This window comes from Solea solea, chromosome 16, assembly GCF_958295425.1.
Source record: "Solea solea chromosome 16, fSolSol10.1, whole genome shotgun sequence".
NCBI lineage: Eukaryota > Metazoa > Chordata > Actinopteri > Pleuronectiformes > Soleidae > Solea > Solea solea.
The window spans coordinates 22,255,473-22,271,635 of NC_081149.1; the positions used below are offsets into that span (position 1 = coordinate 22,255,473).

The 16,163-nt window shown below is 41.8% G+C and overlaps 1 protein-coding gene across 1 annotated transcript; it reads right to left on the reverse strand.

Annotated features, from left to right (window-relative positions):
* Positions 1-1,277: 1,277 nt before the first annotated feature.
* Positions 1,278-11,666, reverse strand: ldlra (low density lipoprotein receptor a). Its single transcript, XM_058653807.1, has 18 exons — positions 11,438-11,666; positions 8,872-8,997; positions 8,641-8,766; positions 8,003-8,383; positions 7,561-7,683; positions 7,329-7,451; positions 7,096-7,215; positions 6,709-6,834; positions 6,243-6,414; positions 5,927-6,154; positions 5,716-5,834; positions 5,456-5,595; positions 5,190-5,331; positions 4,793-4,936; positions 4,408-4,677; positions 4,226-4,306; positions 3,972-4,135; positions 1,278-3,741 (listed from the first exon to the last, which is right to left on the reverse strand). The coding sequence occupies exons 1-18, from the start codon at positions 11,493-11,495 to the stop codon at positions 3,685-3,687; spliced, it is 2,700 nt and encodes an 899-aa protein (XP_058509790.1). The 5' UTR covers positions 11,496-11,666; the 3' UTR covers positions 1,278-3,684.
* Positions 11,667-16,163: the final 4,497 nt, after the last annotated feature.

Sequence of the window (16,163 nt, forward strand, 5' to 3'; positions counted from 1 at the left end):
TCCATAGATGCGTCACTGCCTCTTTTGCATGACTTTTCTGCTCTTTACTTGGCCGTGAGCTTTGCACGACACACATGGCATGACTGCAGATGTTTAAGGTCAAAAAGCTGTTTGTTTCCCTTCTCTTCTCTGGTAGCTGGTGTTGTCAAATAATTTTAAAGCTATTGCAAAAGATGGTTAAATCGTGATTTATAAACTTTATTTTTGTGTCCACATTAAAACATGAATAAATTCAGTATTTGTCGAATTGTATCTCACAAGCTGAGTCTGACGTTAAGAACCTTTCTCACTGATTGTGCTTGTTATTCTGTACCAAGGTTATTATAGTTAACGAAAACTAATGAAGTAACAAAAACTAAATAAAAACTAGAATAAAAAAAAACCCGATAACTAACTGAAACTGAATTGTGTGTTAATAAAATTAACTAAAACAAACTGAAATTGTAGTGAAAATGTGCTTAGTTTAAATAAAGCAGAGAGCTTCGCACACAGTGATGTTATTTTTCCTACATGTGATCATCTCGCCATGTGGGAGGACTTCTGAGAAACTCTGGATTTGTTTCACCGTGGACTTTCCAGGAATAAAGCCTGACATTCCACTGAACTAAACACAGCCAGCCCCCAAGAAAAAAAAGGGGGGGAAAGGAAGAGGAGTGAACCCCCCCCCAACTCTTCACATTTCCAGCCATGTGTGCATACCAACAAAGCCATTAAAACAGTTGGACACACACATTTTTCATACCTCGAACTGAATTATAGCCAGAAACAACACAGAGGTGGAAAGTGGATTGTACTGTTTTGCTTTGTATCAGCGGCAAGGAGAAGAAAAACTAACTTTAAAAGACATAAACAAATAAATGAAAATGCAGCACAGGAAGTGGGTGAGAAAAGCTTGAAAAATAAGTGGCTCTGGACATGAACAAACAAATAAAACTAAACGTCTAATCTAAATGATGAATGTTTGATACACTTACCACAAACTATATAGTTAAAGCTGAAGCAAAAGTTAAGAGGTTTAAGAGAAAATAATAGAAAATACTGCACTTAAATAGCTAAAGATGAAGAATAAATACTGAGGACAAAAATTGAGGACAAAGTATTGAAAACATTCACAATCATTAGAAAAGTTCAATTTCAAGTTCTTTTGTATTCATCATGCTATTATTTCCTTATTGTTTCTCTTAAAGTTGAAAGTAAGGAGCAAATTTAACACGAGCACATTTATAAACAAACTGCCTCAAATAAGTAATGCGTTAAAAAAAACAGCCGAGTCTTAATTCTATAATAAATAGAATCATTTATTTATGTACAGCAAATGTTTAAAATTTACAACAACAAACACTCAAACAATGACACCATTACCAACAAAATGCACAGAACAAATATTTACATTTATGAACATTATATTTACACTTAATCTGCTCAATGAACAATGCATTCGAATGTATATGCTCAACAAAAAGCCTCACAGCGGTCATGGAAATAACATCTTTGTTAACTTCACCTGCATGTAACGCTGCCGCATCCCTTAAAAACATCCAATGTAAACAGGCAGACACATCGATTTTATACAGATGTACTGAGTTCAACAGCTCCAACATGCTGGGTGTTGTAAAGGCACATATTTATCAATAAAAAATAAATTAGCTTGAAGAGCTGCTGAGAACTCTGCTTTTACAAGTAGTAATCGCTTCCCTTTTGTCAGGAATGCTGGAACAAGGCAGCCCTGGTGTTCAGGGAGGATGTAAATATAGTCACGTGGCACAGTACAGTGCTGTAGACCAGGCCCCACTGGCCCACACGTGACTGAAGCTTTTCTGACTCTGAGGAATGCGCCGGACCTCCTGAGAGGCACCCAGGGAGGCACGTTTTTTTTTTTTTATTTAAATGCCTCTCCCGTGTACAGATAGCCAATAACAAAACAGAAGTGTTTCGGAGAAAACTGTGATACTTCTGTGGCCAATTCAGCCAACATAAAAGACATACTGTGAAGAGTGTACAGTATTTAAGGCACAGTATGTAGTGTCCTCACATTCACTCTACTGAAAGATCAGGTTTAAATCAGCCCTGGTGTCTCAGCATAGAATCAGCTCCAAGTTTCCTATTTCAAGCATACACAAAGTGGAATAGTGTGACATTTTATTATTATTATTTAGCACTTTTTGCCAAGTTAGATTAGAGGATGTTCTACTCACATTTCTGTGCATTAACAATAATGTTATGGTTGAATAAGGCCCTTAGGTAGCCACCGATCCATTAGATATACAACCTATCCTTTTAGTGTCATGGTGACACTGGCTCAATCATTACACGAGAGGCCAAACACATTCACATCCATCCATCTTCTACCCTCAACATGAGGGGGCGCTTGTACCAATCCCAGCTGACAAACAACCATCCACTCTTACCTATGGTCAATTTAGAGTGTCAAATTTGCCTAATCCCCAAATCTGCACGTTCATCCAATTTAGTTTCCAATGGATCCCAATAGGGAAAATCACAGGCGTAAATAATCAAAATAATGATTAATTATTGACCCAATTCCATTGAGCTTCTTTAATTTCTGGTTGCATGTTGGTTCACTTGTTGTGACTCACATGAACTGAACCATCATTAATGTGATCAGTAACACCTGCTAAAGCATGACTAAAAAAACAAAATGGCACAATGGCAATTTACCTCAACCCCAACCTGCGTGTCTCTGATGGACTGTGTGAGGAAGCTCCAACAATCCAGTCAGACCATGGGAGAACATGCCAACTCCACACAGAAAGGCCTTGACTGAACTAGAATTTGAACTTGAGAACCTTTCTGCTGCAAAGCACCAGCGCTAAACCACCAGACACCTGTGTTGCACTTCAACTGAGATTCTCACCTCATTTCTTCTTAAGAAAAAGTCCAAATTATTTTGTTATCAACCAACAACTGCAATCAGACAAGGACGTTTTTTAACTGTGGACAAAGCCGTGGTAGCAGCCTCTGTCTCTGTGGTAAGTCGATTCCTTCTTAACCAAGAAACTATAGTATGAGCTGCCCTTTGCCATTTTATCTGGCAGGAAAAGCACAGGTGTAAGTAATCACATTGAAGATGGCTGAATGGCACGTGGCTTCCTCAGTTTGAGGATGAATGCTCGGTCACAGACACACGGCTCTGACTTCCATGAACTGAACAAAGCCAGAGTTGATGTGATCAGTAACACCTGTGCTTTTCCTGCTTAGACATGTCAAAATGGCTGCTGTGCAGAGAGCCCCTCCCCTCCTCTAAATGTGTACTATTGCTTAGTATACATTTGGTGTTGGTGAAATATTTTTACCATAACTGCTTGACACAGGGATAAAACAAAAAAAAGAAGTGATATTTACATTATTTTTTACATTATTGTAACATGAGCTGCATCAGCACAACTTTGATGTGAACAGTGATGTACTGTAATTCTCCAGTTAAATCACCAGGATGAGAGGCTAAAAGAAGCTAAGGGATTTGTTTGGATAAAAACGAAGCGTTTCACCCTGGCTTGTCTATTGTAGAGCACTTGTTTGTCTGTGAGGATATATTGGTTCAAGTTTGTCTCATACTGGCTTTGACTTCCATAACATTGTGCTGCTGAGTGAGGTAAAAGAACAGGAAAGGACGTCCAAGGTAGCTTATCATTGACACTCTTCTCTCCACCGCGATGGTATTTCTCAGTTCTCTGTGAAGGCCGGATTGTCTGCTTCTTCGTTTAGGTTCACGACTTGTCTCTGGAAACACGGCGAATAATAAATGATGTCAGACAAAACATATTCTGTAGCTTAGTAAAGATCAAAACAACCACATTTTGTGAACACAGAAATCCAGAATTCATTTTCCTGCATCTACATCACAGTCATGTGGATATGGAAACAAACTATAGGTATAACATGCTCCATAACAGATTGATTACTGTGGTTAAACCTGTAGTAAAGATCTAAGCAGGTTAGTCGAGACTCACTTTTGGGTAAGAGTAACCATCGAGACTGTGGCTCCTCCAAATGTGCACTTGGTCCTCAGTAGTTTTCTGGTAGACCGGGTTGTCAAAGTGAATTGTGTTGGTATTCTTCAGCCGGTAATTCCTCCACAGCAGCAGGCCACCAACAACCACGAGACAAATGATCGCTGCATCAGGAAAATAGATGGCTGTTAGAATTTCAGGTTATTAGAATGTATATGATATGTGTATATATAGCAGCTCCCACGCCTACTCACCCAGAGGTAAGACAATGTACAGGGCTATCGGGGTGGTGGAGGCAGTGTTAGGTATGGCTGCAACAAATCCAGGTCGGACACCTGATGTCAAGGAAACACAGTTAGTGATACGTGGAAGTAGTTTCACATCAGACCAGTGCAGTGTGTGCAGTTAATAATCAAAACACCATGATGGAACATACCTGGAGAGGTAGTTGGAGCATTTGTGGTGGTCTGGGAAATCTTTGGTATCACCGGCTGCGGTGAAGGGGTGCTTGGTTTTGGTGTGGTGATCCTGAGCAGAGGCTTGATGGTGCGTAGTGCTGGCTTGGTGTTTACAATAGGAACTGTAATAGTGGTATGGATCTGGGGTTTGGGAACGGTCCTGGGTGTGGTCCTGGGTGGCACCGGTGGAAGACGAGGGGCGTCAGTGGGACTTTGAGGTGGCACGGGAGCTGCAGATGTTGGCACAGCTGGTGGAGCACAGGCACAGAAAGACTTCTTGAGCTGGTTTCGTTTACGCAATTTAAGAGAACGCAATAATTACAATGTGATTTTGTGAATGTGTTGTCCTGATAATTTACACACCAGGTACACATGTCCTCATATCACCGGCTAGCATCATGTTATCTGGACAGACACAGGTGTATTTGGGAGGATGGCTGCCCACTTGAGGAGCGGCCAGACACATGAATTCACAGCCACCATTGGACACCTCACACCAATTCCTCCCTGAAATAAAAACAAAGGGATCAATTAGTTTCAATTGAACTGTTTTGGAAGCCATTTTCAAAATCACTATATTAGAGCAATATGTCAACAATTTTGCAAATATGCTAAATCACTGTCTTACCTCTGATCATTTATACCACTACACTAGCTAATTAACTTTCCAACAAAGTGCTGCTTAGCTTAGCTTAGCATGCAAACCATAGGAAACCACAAGCCTGATACTATAACAACATTAGCAAACTAACACTCTTACCAGAAGGTTGTTTGAGGTTGTGGTAGAGAACAATGTCTTCTGGCGATGATAGGTTCTCCGCCACTGGTGTAATGTCGTCACCCGTCAGCATGTTTGCACTGAGGATGGCATTGTTGCTGACGTCTGTCCAGAAAACTCTCTCCTAAGACCACAAATAAACACCACAGCGCTTGAACATTGACATTAGGGATGGAGTAGAATATGACTGTTGGCATGTGCAGTGAATATTTTCCTGATAGGTTATCAGATGGTAAAAAAAATGGTACCTCAAACACAGTGAGTCCCAGTGGGTGAGCCAGCTTGTTTTCGTCAATGATGAGCGTGCGTCGACCGCCACCCTGCACGTCAATACTGGAGAGGGAGTGCAGCTTAGAGTCCACCCAGTAGAGACGCTGGTTCAACAGGTCTGTGGAGGAAGCGGATGGGTCAGCGGGGGGTCGACAGGTCACACTAGAGTGACCACTGACTTTCATATGAATAGATTCAAAATCCCTGAAACCAGAGAGACATGAATGCTGAAGTTTACCAATTGTAATTCCATTAGGCCACTCAATGTTGTCGGTGACCAGAGCAGTGCGGTCTCCTCCGTTAAGACCACTCCTTTCAATCTTTGCTGGACTTCCCCAGTCGGTCCAATAGATGAAGCTGCGGGTTGGGGTTAAATATTGTAAATTAAATAGATGTATAGAAACGATGTAGGCACTTACAGTATTCGTTTTAAGGACCATGAGACTTACTTGCTGTGGGGGTCGACCACAATCGCACGAGGTTTCAGCAGGTCTTGGTGGAAGAGGGTTTTGCGACGGTGACCATCGGCCGTTACTACGGAGATTGTGCCGCGAATGCTGTCAGTCCAATACAGATTACCATGGATCCAGTCGTAGGCAAGGCCTTCAGGAGCATCAATGTCACTGCCGATCACGATGCTGTGCTGAGTTGAGTCTTCAGCTGAGTCCAACCGAGCTCTGGTTTGGAAGAGCGTTTGTCATTGAACGGGATTTTAAGGGAAACAGTGTCTCCAATCGTTCTGATCGTTCTCATCCTGACACTCACCTGTAGATTTTCTTCTGAGAGATGTCGGACCAGTAGATGTCTTTGGTGGCCATGTTAACGTCTAAAGCGACAACGTTCTTGAGGCGGGGGATTACTCTGGTGTACTCACTCTTGTCCAGGGTCATCTTTCTGACCTCATGACGGTTAGTAAAGAAAAGGTAGGCTACTGTACCTACAACAAGGAGAGTAAACATTAGTTACTTCTAAAAGACACTTTCTCCATCTATAGGATAAACCCTACCCAAATAATACTTTGGGTAGGGTTTAATACTAGAGCAGTTCTGGCTCTCAAGCGTCATCAGTTTCCACAAATATTGTTTTAAGCTCGTACAAAAAAGTGATAGAAACTCAAATTTGAGTTATCATGTGTCAGTCTGGCTCAGACTGATCCATGACTGATATCTATTTGATATCTAATCCTTGCATCATGGTAAAACAAACACAAACAGTGGGAGCTCATATTTACCGATGGCCTTGCAGGCTTTGGTGGACGGGTCAACCTGGTAACCTTCGTCGCATTCGCATTTGTAACCACCGACATGGTTGATGCAGATTTGGCTGCAGACGTCCGCTTCGGCACACTCATCGATATCTTCATTCATGGAGGAGGACAAAGGTCAGTTAAAATGGAATAAAGCACACACAGTGTGAGACAGTGTAACCAAACAGAACAACGCTGAGTCACTGTGGGTGTTCCGTTTTATCTGAGATGACACTTAGTGAAAGTGGCTTGAGTCTGAAGTAAACAGATCAATGACACAATTTGTTAATGTGACTGAAGCTCACATTAGCATGATCATACACATCGATATTTGGCTATTTCAGTTTGCAGCTGTGTGTGGGAGGCCGTTACCTTCACATCGTTTTTGGTCAACCAGCCTGAATCCAGCAGGACACAGGCACTCGTAGCCGATCTTCAGGTCTTTGCAGATTTGAGAGCAGCCGCCGTTGTTGAACAGGCACTCATTAAAGCCTACAGTGGGGAGAAGAGGAGGATATAGCTCGGTGTCTGGTGCTACACTCTCATTAAATACATGGACGTAGTAATTAGCCAGACAGTTCTAAATGAGGGGGCTCTGCACTCACCACATTCTCGGAGAGGCTCATCTGACCAATCCCTGCAGTCGCGACGGTTGTCACACACGTTGTCCATACTGATGCACTCCCCACTGCGGCATTTAAACCTGGTCGGGCCGTCACAGTGGGTTGCTTTTGCACGACAAATGAAGTCAGAGTCAGAGGATCAGTCAACAACAAAGTCAAAAGACGGGAGAAATAACAAGGGTAACGTAGGAAGAGCAGGAAAGCTGATTTATACCATTGACACAGCCGGCTTCATCACTCCTGTCCCTGCAGTCGTACTGATGGTTGCACTGGTGGCTACCGTGGATGCAAGTTCCATCACCGCATTCAAACTCATCAGGACGACAGGTCTTATGAACTGAAGGGAGAAAAGAGACGTAAATTCAGAGTGGGGACAAGAGATGATGACTCATTGTAATCATGGATCAGTTGATCGGACACATGTGAATGCAATAGAGTTCATGAACCCTAAATATGACATAAGTGTGTCAAAAAGCAAAGGCAACATATTGTAAAGAGAAATACTACTATTTCAGAATCAGGATGTGAGTAAGAAAAGCAAATTTCTGCCATGCAGTTGGAGCATTATGTTTTTGAAATGGTTGGGTATTGCTAAGTTATTTAAAAGAGGTAGAAAACTAGGTGTCATCAAACAAGAGAGTTGTAGTCATTCTTACCACAGTTCTCTTCATCTGATCGATCGAGGCAGTCAGCTCCTCCGTCACACTTCCAGTTCCCGTGAATGCACTCGCCGCTGCCGCAGTGGAACTCCAGTGAGGAGCACTGATGAGCGGCAGTGACGGCGGGTGTCTTTGTGCCACAGTTCTGGGGCCACTCGTCCGAGCCGTCAGAGCAGTCCGAGTCGCCGTCGCAGGCCCACAGGCCCGGCACGCAAACACTGTTGTTGCACTGAAAGGCTGAGGCGCTGCAGGTGATGGGCGGACAGGAGTCCTCGTCGCTGCGGTCGTCACAGTCGGCCTCGTCATCACACACAAAGGACGCAGACACGCACTGGCCATTCCTGCAGCGGAACTCGTCCCTTGTGCACTGCTTGGGCACTGGGACAGTAGATATGACAGGGTGATCAGAGGAATGAAACTAACACTAAAGCTTTTAGAAGATGTTATGGATTTATTATAAACCATGAGGTCATGGAATGACCTCAAAATAAACACCATACTAAAAAATATTAAGACTTTTTCACATACATGATTACCAAAATGATGGAAATTCACCACAATCAACTTATTCCAAGTGGATTTTATTGCCATGTGTGATAAGATCATATGTTGTCTGATCTCTAATTCAGACTCACCACAGGTGCCGTCTTCATCTGCTCCATTCTGACAGTCAGCCGTTCCATCACAGCGCCATGCGCTGGGTATACACTGGTTGAGACGGCCCAGGCAGCTGAATTCTGCCGACTTACACGTTTTAGCCGCTGAAAGTGAAATACACAGAGAAGGGTCATTGAAAGAGTGATGGTGGCACGATAAGTAAAGCAAAGGCAGGTGCATACTGACGTTAAACAGCATGTCATACTCACAACAGGTCCCAGGAAGCTCATCTGTGCCGTCTCCACAGTCGTCCATGCCGTCACACACCCAGGTGAATGGGACGCATTTCCAATTTCCACACTGGAGCTGCTCCGTTCCACATGCTGTCAGTGCATCTGTGACGGACAGATAGGAAGACACAGTTCAGCTTTACAGGCCGTTGTTTAAGTTATCAACAATCTGGGCCAATGAAGGAAGTTTTCCCAAGAATGTGAGTCTTATTTGATCATAAAACAAAAACATACATTTAGGGCTGGGCAAAAAACAACAACAATATTTTCACAGTATAGTTTTATTCAATAGGTTTTAAAAAAAAGTAAACTATTTACTGGTTTCTTTTATTCAGGAGCAAAATGCAATCTCAGATTATCTGACATTTATCATAACAATTATAGATACTGGCTGGTTTTGAAATGAAGCATGTTCACTGTGTTTATATTCTGTCAGCAGCTTTGTTTTTGCTCTGTTATTGTTTCTGTGATCTGCATCATCCTGGCGTCATTTTCTAAGGATCAAATAAAAGACAAGCTTCATTCTTAAATTTTGCTTTCACCGTGGAGATCTCCGCGTCCTTCCTCAGGTTTCATCACTGGTGGTTATAAACATGCTGCCACAGGAGCTCTGTGCTTGGGAGGTTTATACACACACGTGTACAAACACACACGTGCATGTTTCTGCTTGTTTAAACAGGGCAGATAAATGGTTAAACTACTAGTTCAACCCAGATAGTTCCTGCGCCCTATGTAAGCAGCAGCAGCCCGCGCTGCATTCATCACTATCATTACAGAGCCACTGATATGACAAGTTCATGAACACAGGAGAAATGTCATTTTCCCGGCATTTATGGCCCCTGCCATTAAACACACCTTGAGACTCTCGCGACCCCTATCTTTAACAAAGCCCATTAAGCGACTGAACTGGAAGAACCAATTAGACTGTACATTATACAGACAGGACTTAATTAAAAGCTACTCAAGGCCATTCCTCCTGCAGCTGGCCCCCGTCGCTTCAAGACCTTGGATGACCAGATGTTCCTGTTTTACTATAACATGAGCAGCTCTTGGAGCTTCACTGCATTTCAGGCTGAATTTAAATTGACATGTTTTGCTTAAGTATTAATATTTTCCTATGTTTGGTGATTGATATATGATGTGTCCCTGTAATGGCTTCTGGGAAATCAAACATCTGCTGCTTCCACTCATGACTGACGCTTCAGTAGCAGCTGTGTTCCAATAAACTTGGAAATGGTCTCAGCCTCTGTTGTAGTATTTTATATGGCTACATATTTACAAACAGCAACTGTGTTGAACATTAAGCCAGTTATTTCTTTATGACTCCATGGTCATAATACTATATCCTGGTGAGTGATAAAAAAGGTCAAACTTCTCCTTTTTTATGAACATGTGAAGGAGATTGTTTTTTAACTCCAATTCCCTGAACTTCAGGACACAAAACCCCACATCCAAGTTCACGCTGGTTATTTACTCAAGAGGCTTAAAGTTCAGTCCTAGAAACACAAACTGGACTAAATGGCAACATTATTATCGATTGGGTTCAATCAATGCTTGGAAAAATAACGACTGTCCTCATGCACTATTCTCTGATGTCTGGTGTGATTTATTCACCATAGACCTTTTGTCACAGTCGAGATGCAGTTAGGTGACTGACGACCAGTTCTAACACGTTTCCTCCACCACCACCACACCATTTCTCAGAAAACCAACACACACACCGGGAACAGGTCTGACATCTCAGTGTACAATAAAAACTGAAGGAATGCTGTTCTGAGACAAAGTCAGTGTTTGTATTGGAGGATGAGTTTGAATGGCGGCCCACTCCCACAGTCTCCCACAGCAGAGCAGAGGGCGTTTCAGGTAAAAGAAATTCAGCCTCCTGCGTGGATGTTGCATCATGTTGAGGGGGAAATGTGATGTGTTCATATGTCACCACAAAAGCATTCATTCATCCCTATGACCCCCATGTTGTTTTTCTACAGTTATTTAAATACAAGTGCCGCATTGTGAAGGGCAGCAGCTTAAAAACAGCTTTTCATGAACATCTTTCACACACACACACACACACGTTTGTTGACACTCATAGATATAATGCATTCCCAAAGCCCCTTACCTTAACCTTAACCATAACAGACAGTGAAAAACCAAGTCTTAACCCTAAAAAAAACACCTTTTTAAAGAGTGACAGAACATGAGGACCAGCCAAAATGTCATCACTTTTTTTGGTCCTCACAAAGATACCCATACAAGAACACACACATGCATGCACACATACACACATACATAATATATATAGGTACAGTCTGCTCAAAGCTCATTGGCTGCCGTAGAGGAGCGCCAGGAAATGAAAAGCACAATAACACAGCTCCATTCAGAAGCCAGTGAGAGAATAACAGTAGTGAAACCAGAAACACTGTAGAAGTTTAATTTTAAACATATACATGGACGGAGAATAACCTTATTTTTGCTTATGTTTAACGCAGATTAGAGATGTAAAAGAAAATGTTCTTGCATTTGAAAACAATTGAAAATGTGAACTTACTTGTCTCAAAGAAAGAGAGGAAGAGAAGCAGCAGGGGCGTGTAACACAGCCGTCCCATGGTTTTTACACACACGCCTGTTAGTTTTCTGCAGATTGTAAAATAAAATCCTGTCACTATATTATAAATAATAAAAATGATAATAATAATAATAATAATACTGCTGTTCTTGCTGCTGGAGCTCACTATAGCTGCTCCTGCCTGAGGGTCTAAAGAGGGATACTCTGCTCACTGTAATGTTTGACAACATCAGACCCATTTCAATGTGGTCCACGGGGTGGGCGGGACCCACAGGGGCCCCAGAAGGGGAGGGCGGGGCCTGCAGCAGTGGTGTGATTTCAACAATTGGCAGGGGGTGGGGCTCAGTGAAGATGGTTTTTACTATGAGTTTAACCCTTTCAGTGAGGGATGCACGTGCAGTGTATTTGGATACAGTGGGTTTCTATTCCCTCAAGACAAACTCCCACCACTTAGGGGTGTGGCCAGGAATTTGGGAGACCTGGTTGTAATTTTACTCAGGGGCACTATAGTGAAGTATAGGGGCTCCGTCAGCGTCATCTGATCAGAGTTGCTTCATCATCTTGTTCTTAATGACAATAAAGCTCTATATTCTACTCTAATATACACTGACTGTTAAAAAAAGAATGTATAAAATGGTAACTTTTCTCTTGCAATTTTGCATGTTTTCCTCCAAATCTCACCACTTTAAATTCCACCAACAACAAAATATTTCTTAAATATTATTTTTAAATATTTCATCATCTCTAAAAGAAAAATACATATATTTTCGTGCCTTTCCTCTTAAAAGTACAACTTTTTTTTGGTGAAAATATTAGAATAAATGTTAAAAACCAACTTGCCTTTGAAAGCTGGCTTTAATGTCCTAATCTTACCCCTTATTTAAGACTATCGATCATTTTCACGATTAATCAGGTACTCTCTTTGTCCATAAAATGTCAGAAGATGTTAAAAATGTTGATCTGTGTTTTTCAAACCTGGAAATTATGATGTTCTTGTTATGTCCACAAATCAAAATGATTCACTTTTAATGATTTCTTTGTTATATGGAGCAAATAAACCAGAAAATATTCACATTTAAGAAGCTGAAACAATCAGAAATCTTGTTTGAATCGTGAAAAAAAAAACGATTCATCGATTATCAAAATAGTTGACGATTAATTTAGTAATCGATTAATCGAGTAATTGTTTCAGCTCTAATGAAGACACTAATGTCAGCTACAAAATGTGCCCATAACCAGTGTTCCTTATTCAAGTGATACCAAATAATCTGGTCAACAAAACAAATATCATGTACACTGTTATATTTCTATCTATGACTGAAGAAGAAAAACTCTGCTTCAATGTCATTGTCAGTGAGTAGTAATAATATCTTTCACCTCACAACTTGCAGATAAAATCTACCCACAGGCCGTAAACTCACTATCCTGCTATCACCATCCTCATATCAACACTTCCTGAAAGAAGGTTTCTCAGATGAAAACACGGACAAGTTCAAAGTCTCAACTCATGTAACTCCATACGATTGTTTACAAGCACATTTACCTGCACAGAGATGGCGATAAAGCACATGGAAAGAGATAACGCTCCACCACAACAACCTTGAACCAAGCGGAGAGAGTGGAGCACGAGGAAAACACCTCAGACGGTTGAAATTGAAAACAGTTAAAGGTACTGTACGTCAGACCCAGATGTTTCTCTGAACACAGATCCATAGGGTAAAAAAAAAAAATCCCTTCCATGTTGTTGGCACAGGTTTAAAACAACAAGCTTTACATGGAAACATCACGTTGGCGAGTGCATACATTGACCCTGCTACTATCATAGGAAGGGTCACACATTCACATGACTCGCAGATAGCCTCCTGTATAACTTATATCACATGTGACCTTCGGTGAAATGCTGGTAAATGTGCACACGTTTCAAAGAAACACGTGACGCACACATGTACGGTTAGTCTGGTCTTCCATTAAAAACAAACCCTGGGTCAGTGTTAGTATCACTATGGTCTGGACAGTAATTACAGTCTACTGTTAAATGGAAGAGAAGGAACAAGGCCGAGGCTGTAACTCATCCAGACATTATTCTCAATCTCTTTAAGATTAACGTAGAGTTTCTTATCAGAAAAATGTAATTAAATCATCAAAATGATAAGGAAAATGTCATATGTGACAAACATAAAAGTATACTTTATATGACAGTGTCATTAAGGCACCGCTGCACATGCTTGAGCTTATTTTATTGTGGTTTTCCTGTAGTTTTCCTTGGAGCTGGACCCTCACAAAGAGTCACAAGATAAATCTGAAGGCTCAGATTATTTCACAATCATTTTACACTGTGAACTGTACCTCCTCTCTCTGTGATGGACGTACAGAAAGACAGTTGTCTGCACTTATGTAAAGGTATGTGTGTGATGTGATGGGACTTCATTCATTCGACCATTCACTCATTCATCTTCTACCGCTTTATCCTCCACATGAGGTCATGGTGCCAATCCCAGTTGACATATTACAATTGACCTAATCCCCAAATCTGCATGTTTTTGGACTGTGGGAGGAACCTGGAGAACTCCCCCCCCCCCCCCCCCCCCCACAACATTAACTACATTTAAAACTAAGTAGCTTACAGCAACATCTGTCACCTCTAATAAAAATGTAATATAGAAATATAAATCTACTGAAATACTGTACTTTTTTATGAATGAATGTCACAAACAACTACAAAGTATTCACGTGAGCAAATTACACACCACACGAAGTAATGAGAGAGAGAGAGAGAGAGAGAGAGAGAGAGGCCACCACTGTACATCGGACGTGTTGGGCCTCTTACTAAAACTGGGTCCTGCTGATGAGAGGCTGAAAATGTGAATTATTCTCTCCGTCGCTCAGAGCTGACCTCTGTGAATTCATACGTTGAGCCCTGCGTCCCGCTCCTGCCTTTGGCCCGGTCTTGTTTTGCAAATAGAGCAGAGAGGAAAGCTGTGCTGACGTATGCCCTTGGCATCCATTCAAGAAGGAGTGCAGATGAGGATAAGTTCCTCTTTTATTCACAGAAAACAGAACACACCCCTCTGCCACGACTTCCCCCTCCTCTCTTTCTGGTTCTCCCAGTATGCTTTCACTCACAAAGCCTCGGAACACAAATGTAGCCTGTGTGTTGGCTGCGACCGCGTTGCTGTCTCTCCCTGTTTTCCACTGAAGGTCAGATCAGGTTCTCCCAGACGCAGTTTTGGCTTCAATTCACCAAACACAGAGCAGCCAATCAGGAGGAACTGTCTCTGTCTCTCTGGGAGCGAGAGTGGGCAGTTCCTGCATGTGCAGCTGGATCATCAGAGAACAAAGGAGGAAGAGTTTCTCATGTAAAATACTTGTGTTATGATTTTGAGTGGGTTCCGCTGTCCATCGCCCACTGAAAAATGGTTTCTGTCACCACAGACACACATTCCTGGAGAGTGCAAACACTCCTTGGCCCTGGAGAGGAAGATAACGCTGACAATGGGTTGACAAAGGCTGTAGGATAAAAGATAAAACTGCTCGTTAAGTGAAGGACAGATTAGATTAGATTTATCTCAGAATATGCTCAGATATAAGTGAAGGTGAGAAGCACAAATGTGAGACAGAGTTGTGGGTGAATTTGCTTGTTTCATACAAATATACAATCACCCGGTGATGGACTGGCGACATGTCCAGGGTGTGACTCCGCCTTTTGAACCCATGTCCGCTATAGGATTGGCACCTTTTAGACAGAAAACAACAAATCCATCTCAACCTTTGAGCTAAAACAGCTTAAACAAGGCAATCGGAAACACAAACAAACAGACAGACAGACAGACACACAGCCTCCAAAAACAATACTTCACTCTGAAGTAACAATACAAATGACAAGTATTAATACACAAAAGTGTCCTTGTGTAATGCATAAACATTACACAGAACCTCCGTTACGTTGTGATTGAAGAATATAAACTTATATCGCAATTATATTGTCATTGTAATGCACTGAACTTCTGGGTAACAGGTTTTTCTCCTGGTGGAAGCTTTGCACCAATTGCACTTTTTAGTTTTCTGCCTTCATGTGTTTGACTCTGGGGGAAGGAGCGCTGTGACATGATTAATTATTATTATTATTACGTTGTAATAATAGGATCAGTGTTGATCTTATCAGACTACAGAAGCCTCTTCCAGCTGAGCAGCTTCACTCATTCACTTGGCAAACTTTAAGGACCTAATGGAATTCCTGGAATTATTATTATATTCTTTTCTCTTTTTTTCCCTCGCTCTCTCAGGACTGTTGATATCTGCACTCTCTCCCTCCCTCAACTTTCAGCCTCTGAAAAACTTCAGAATTGTAACACATCTCTCGGTGTACGCCTCCTCCCTCCTTCCCATATTTCACGCGCAGTCAAATTCTTGAGCGTGGCCTCCTCCGGGCCGATTTACCGTACAGTCGTGCCACAAGCTTCACTTTTACTCGATGACTCATTCAAACTAGAATGTAGGGATGTGGAAATCTGTGCTTGTATCAACTCCAACTTGTGTTCTTCAGGAAGCTTGTGCAAGAAATCACTGAGAAGTTATCCCACAGTACTGACTCAGCATGAATTAAGATTATTAGTGTGTAGAACGTACGTGAATTATCTTCATTTGGTAGAAGTTGAAGAATAAATATACTTTATCTTTTAGAAGTATGAATAATGATACATAGGTTCAC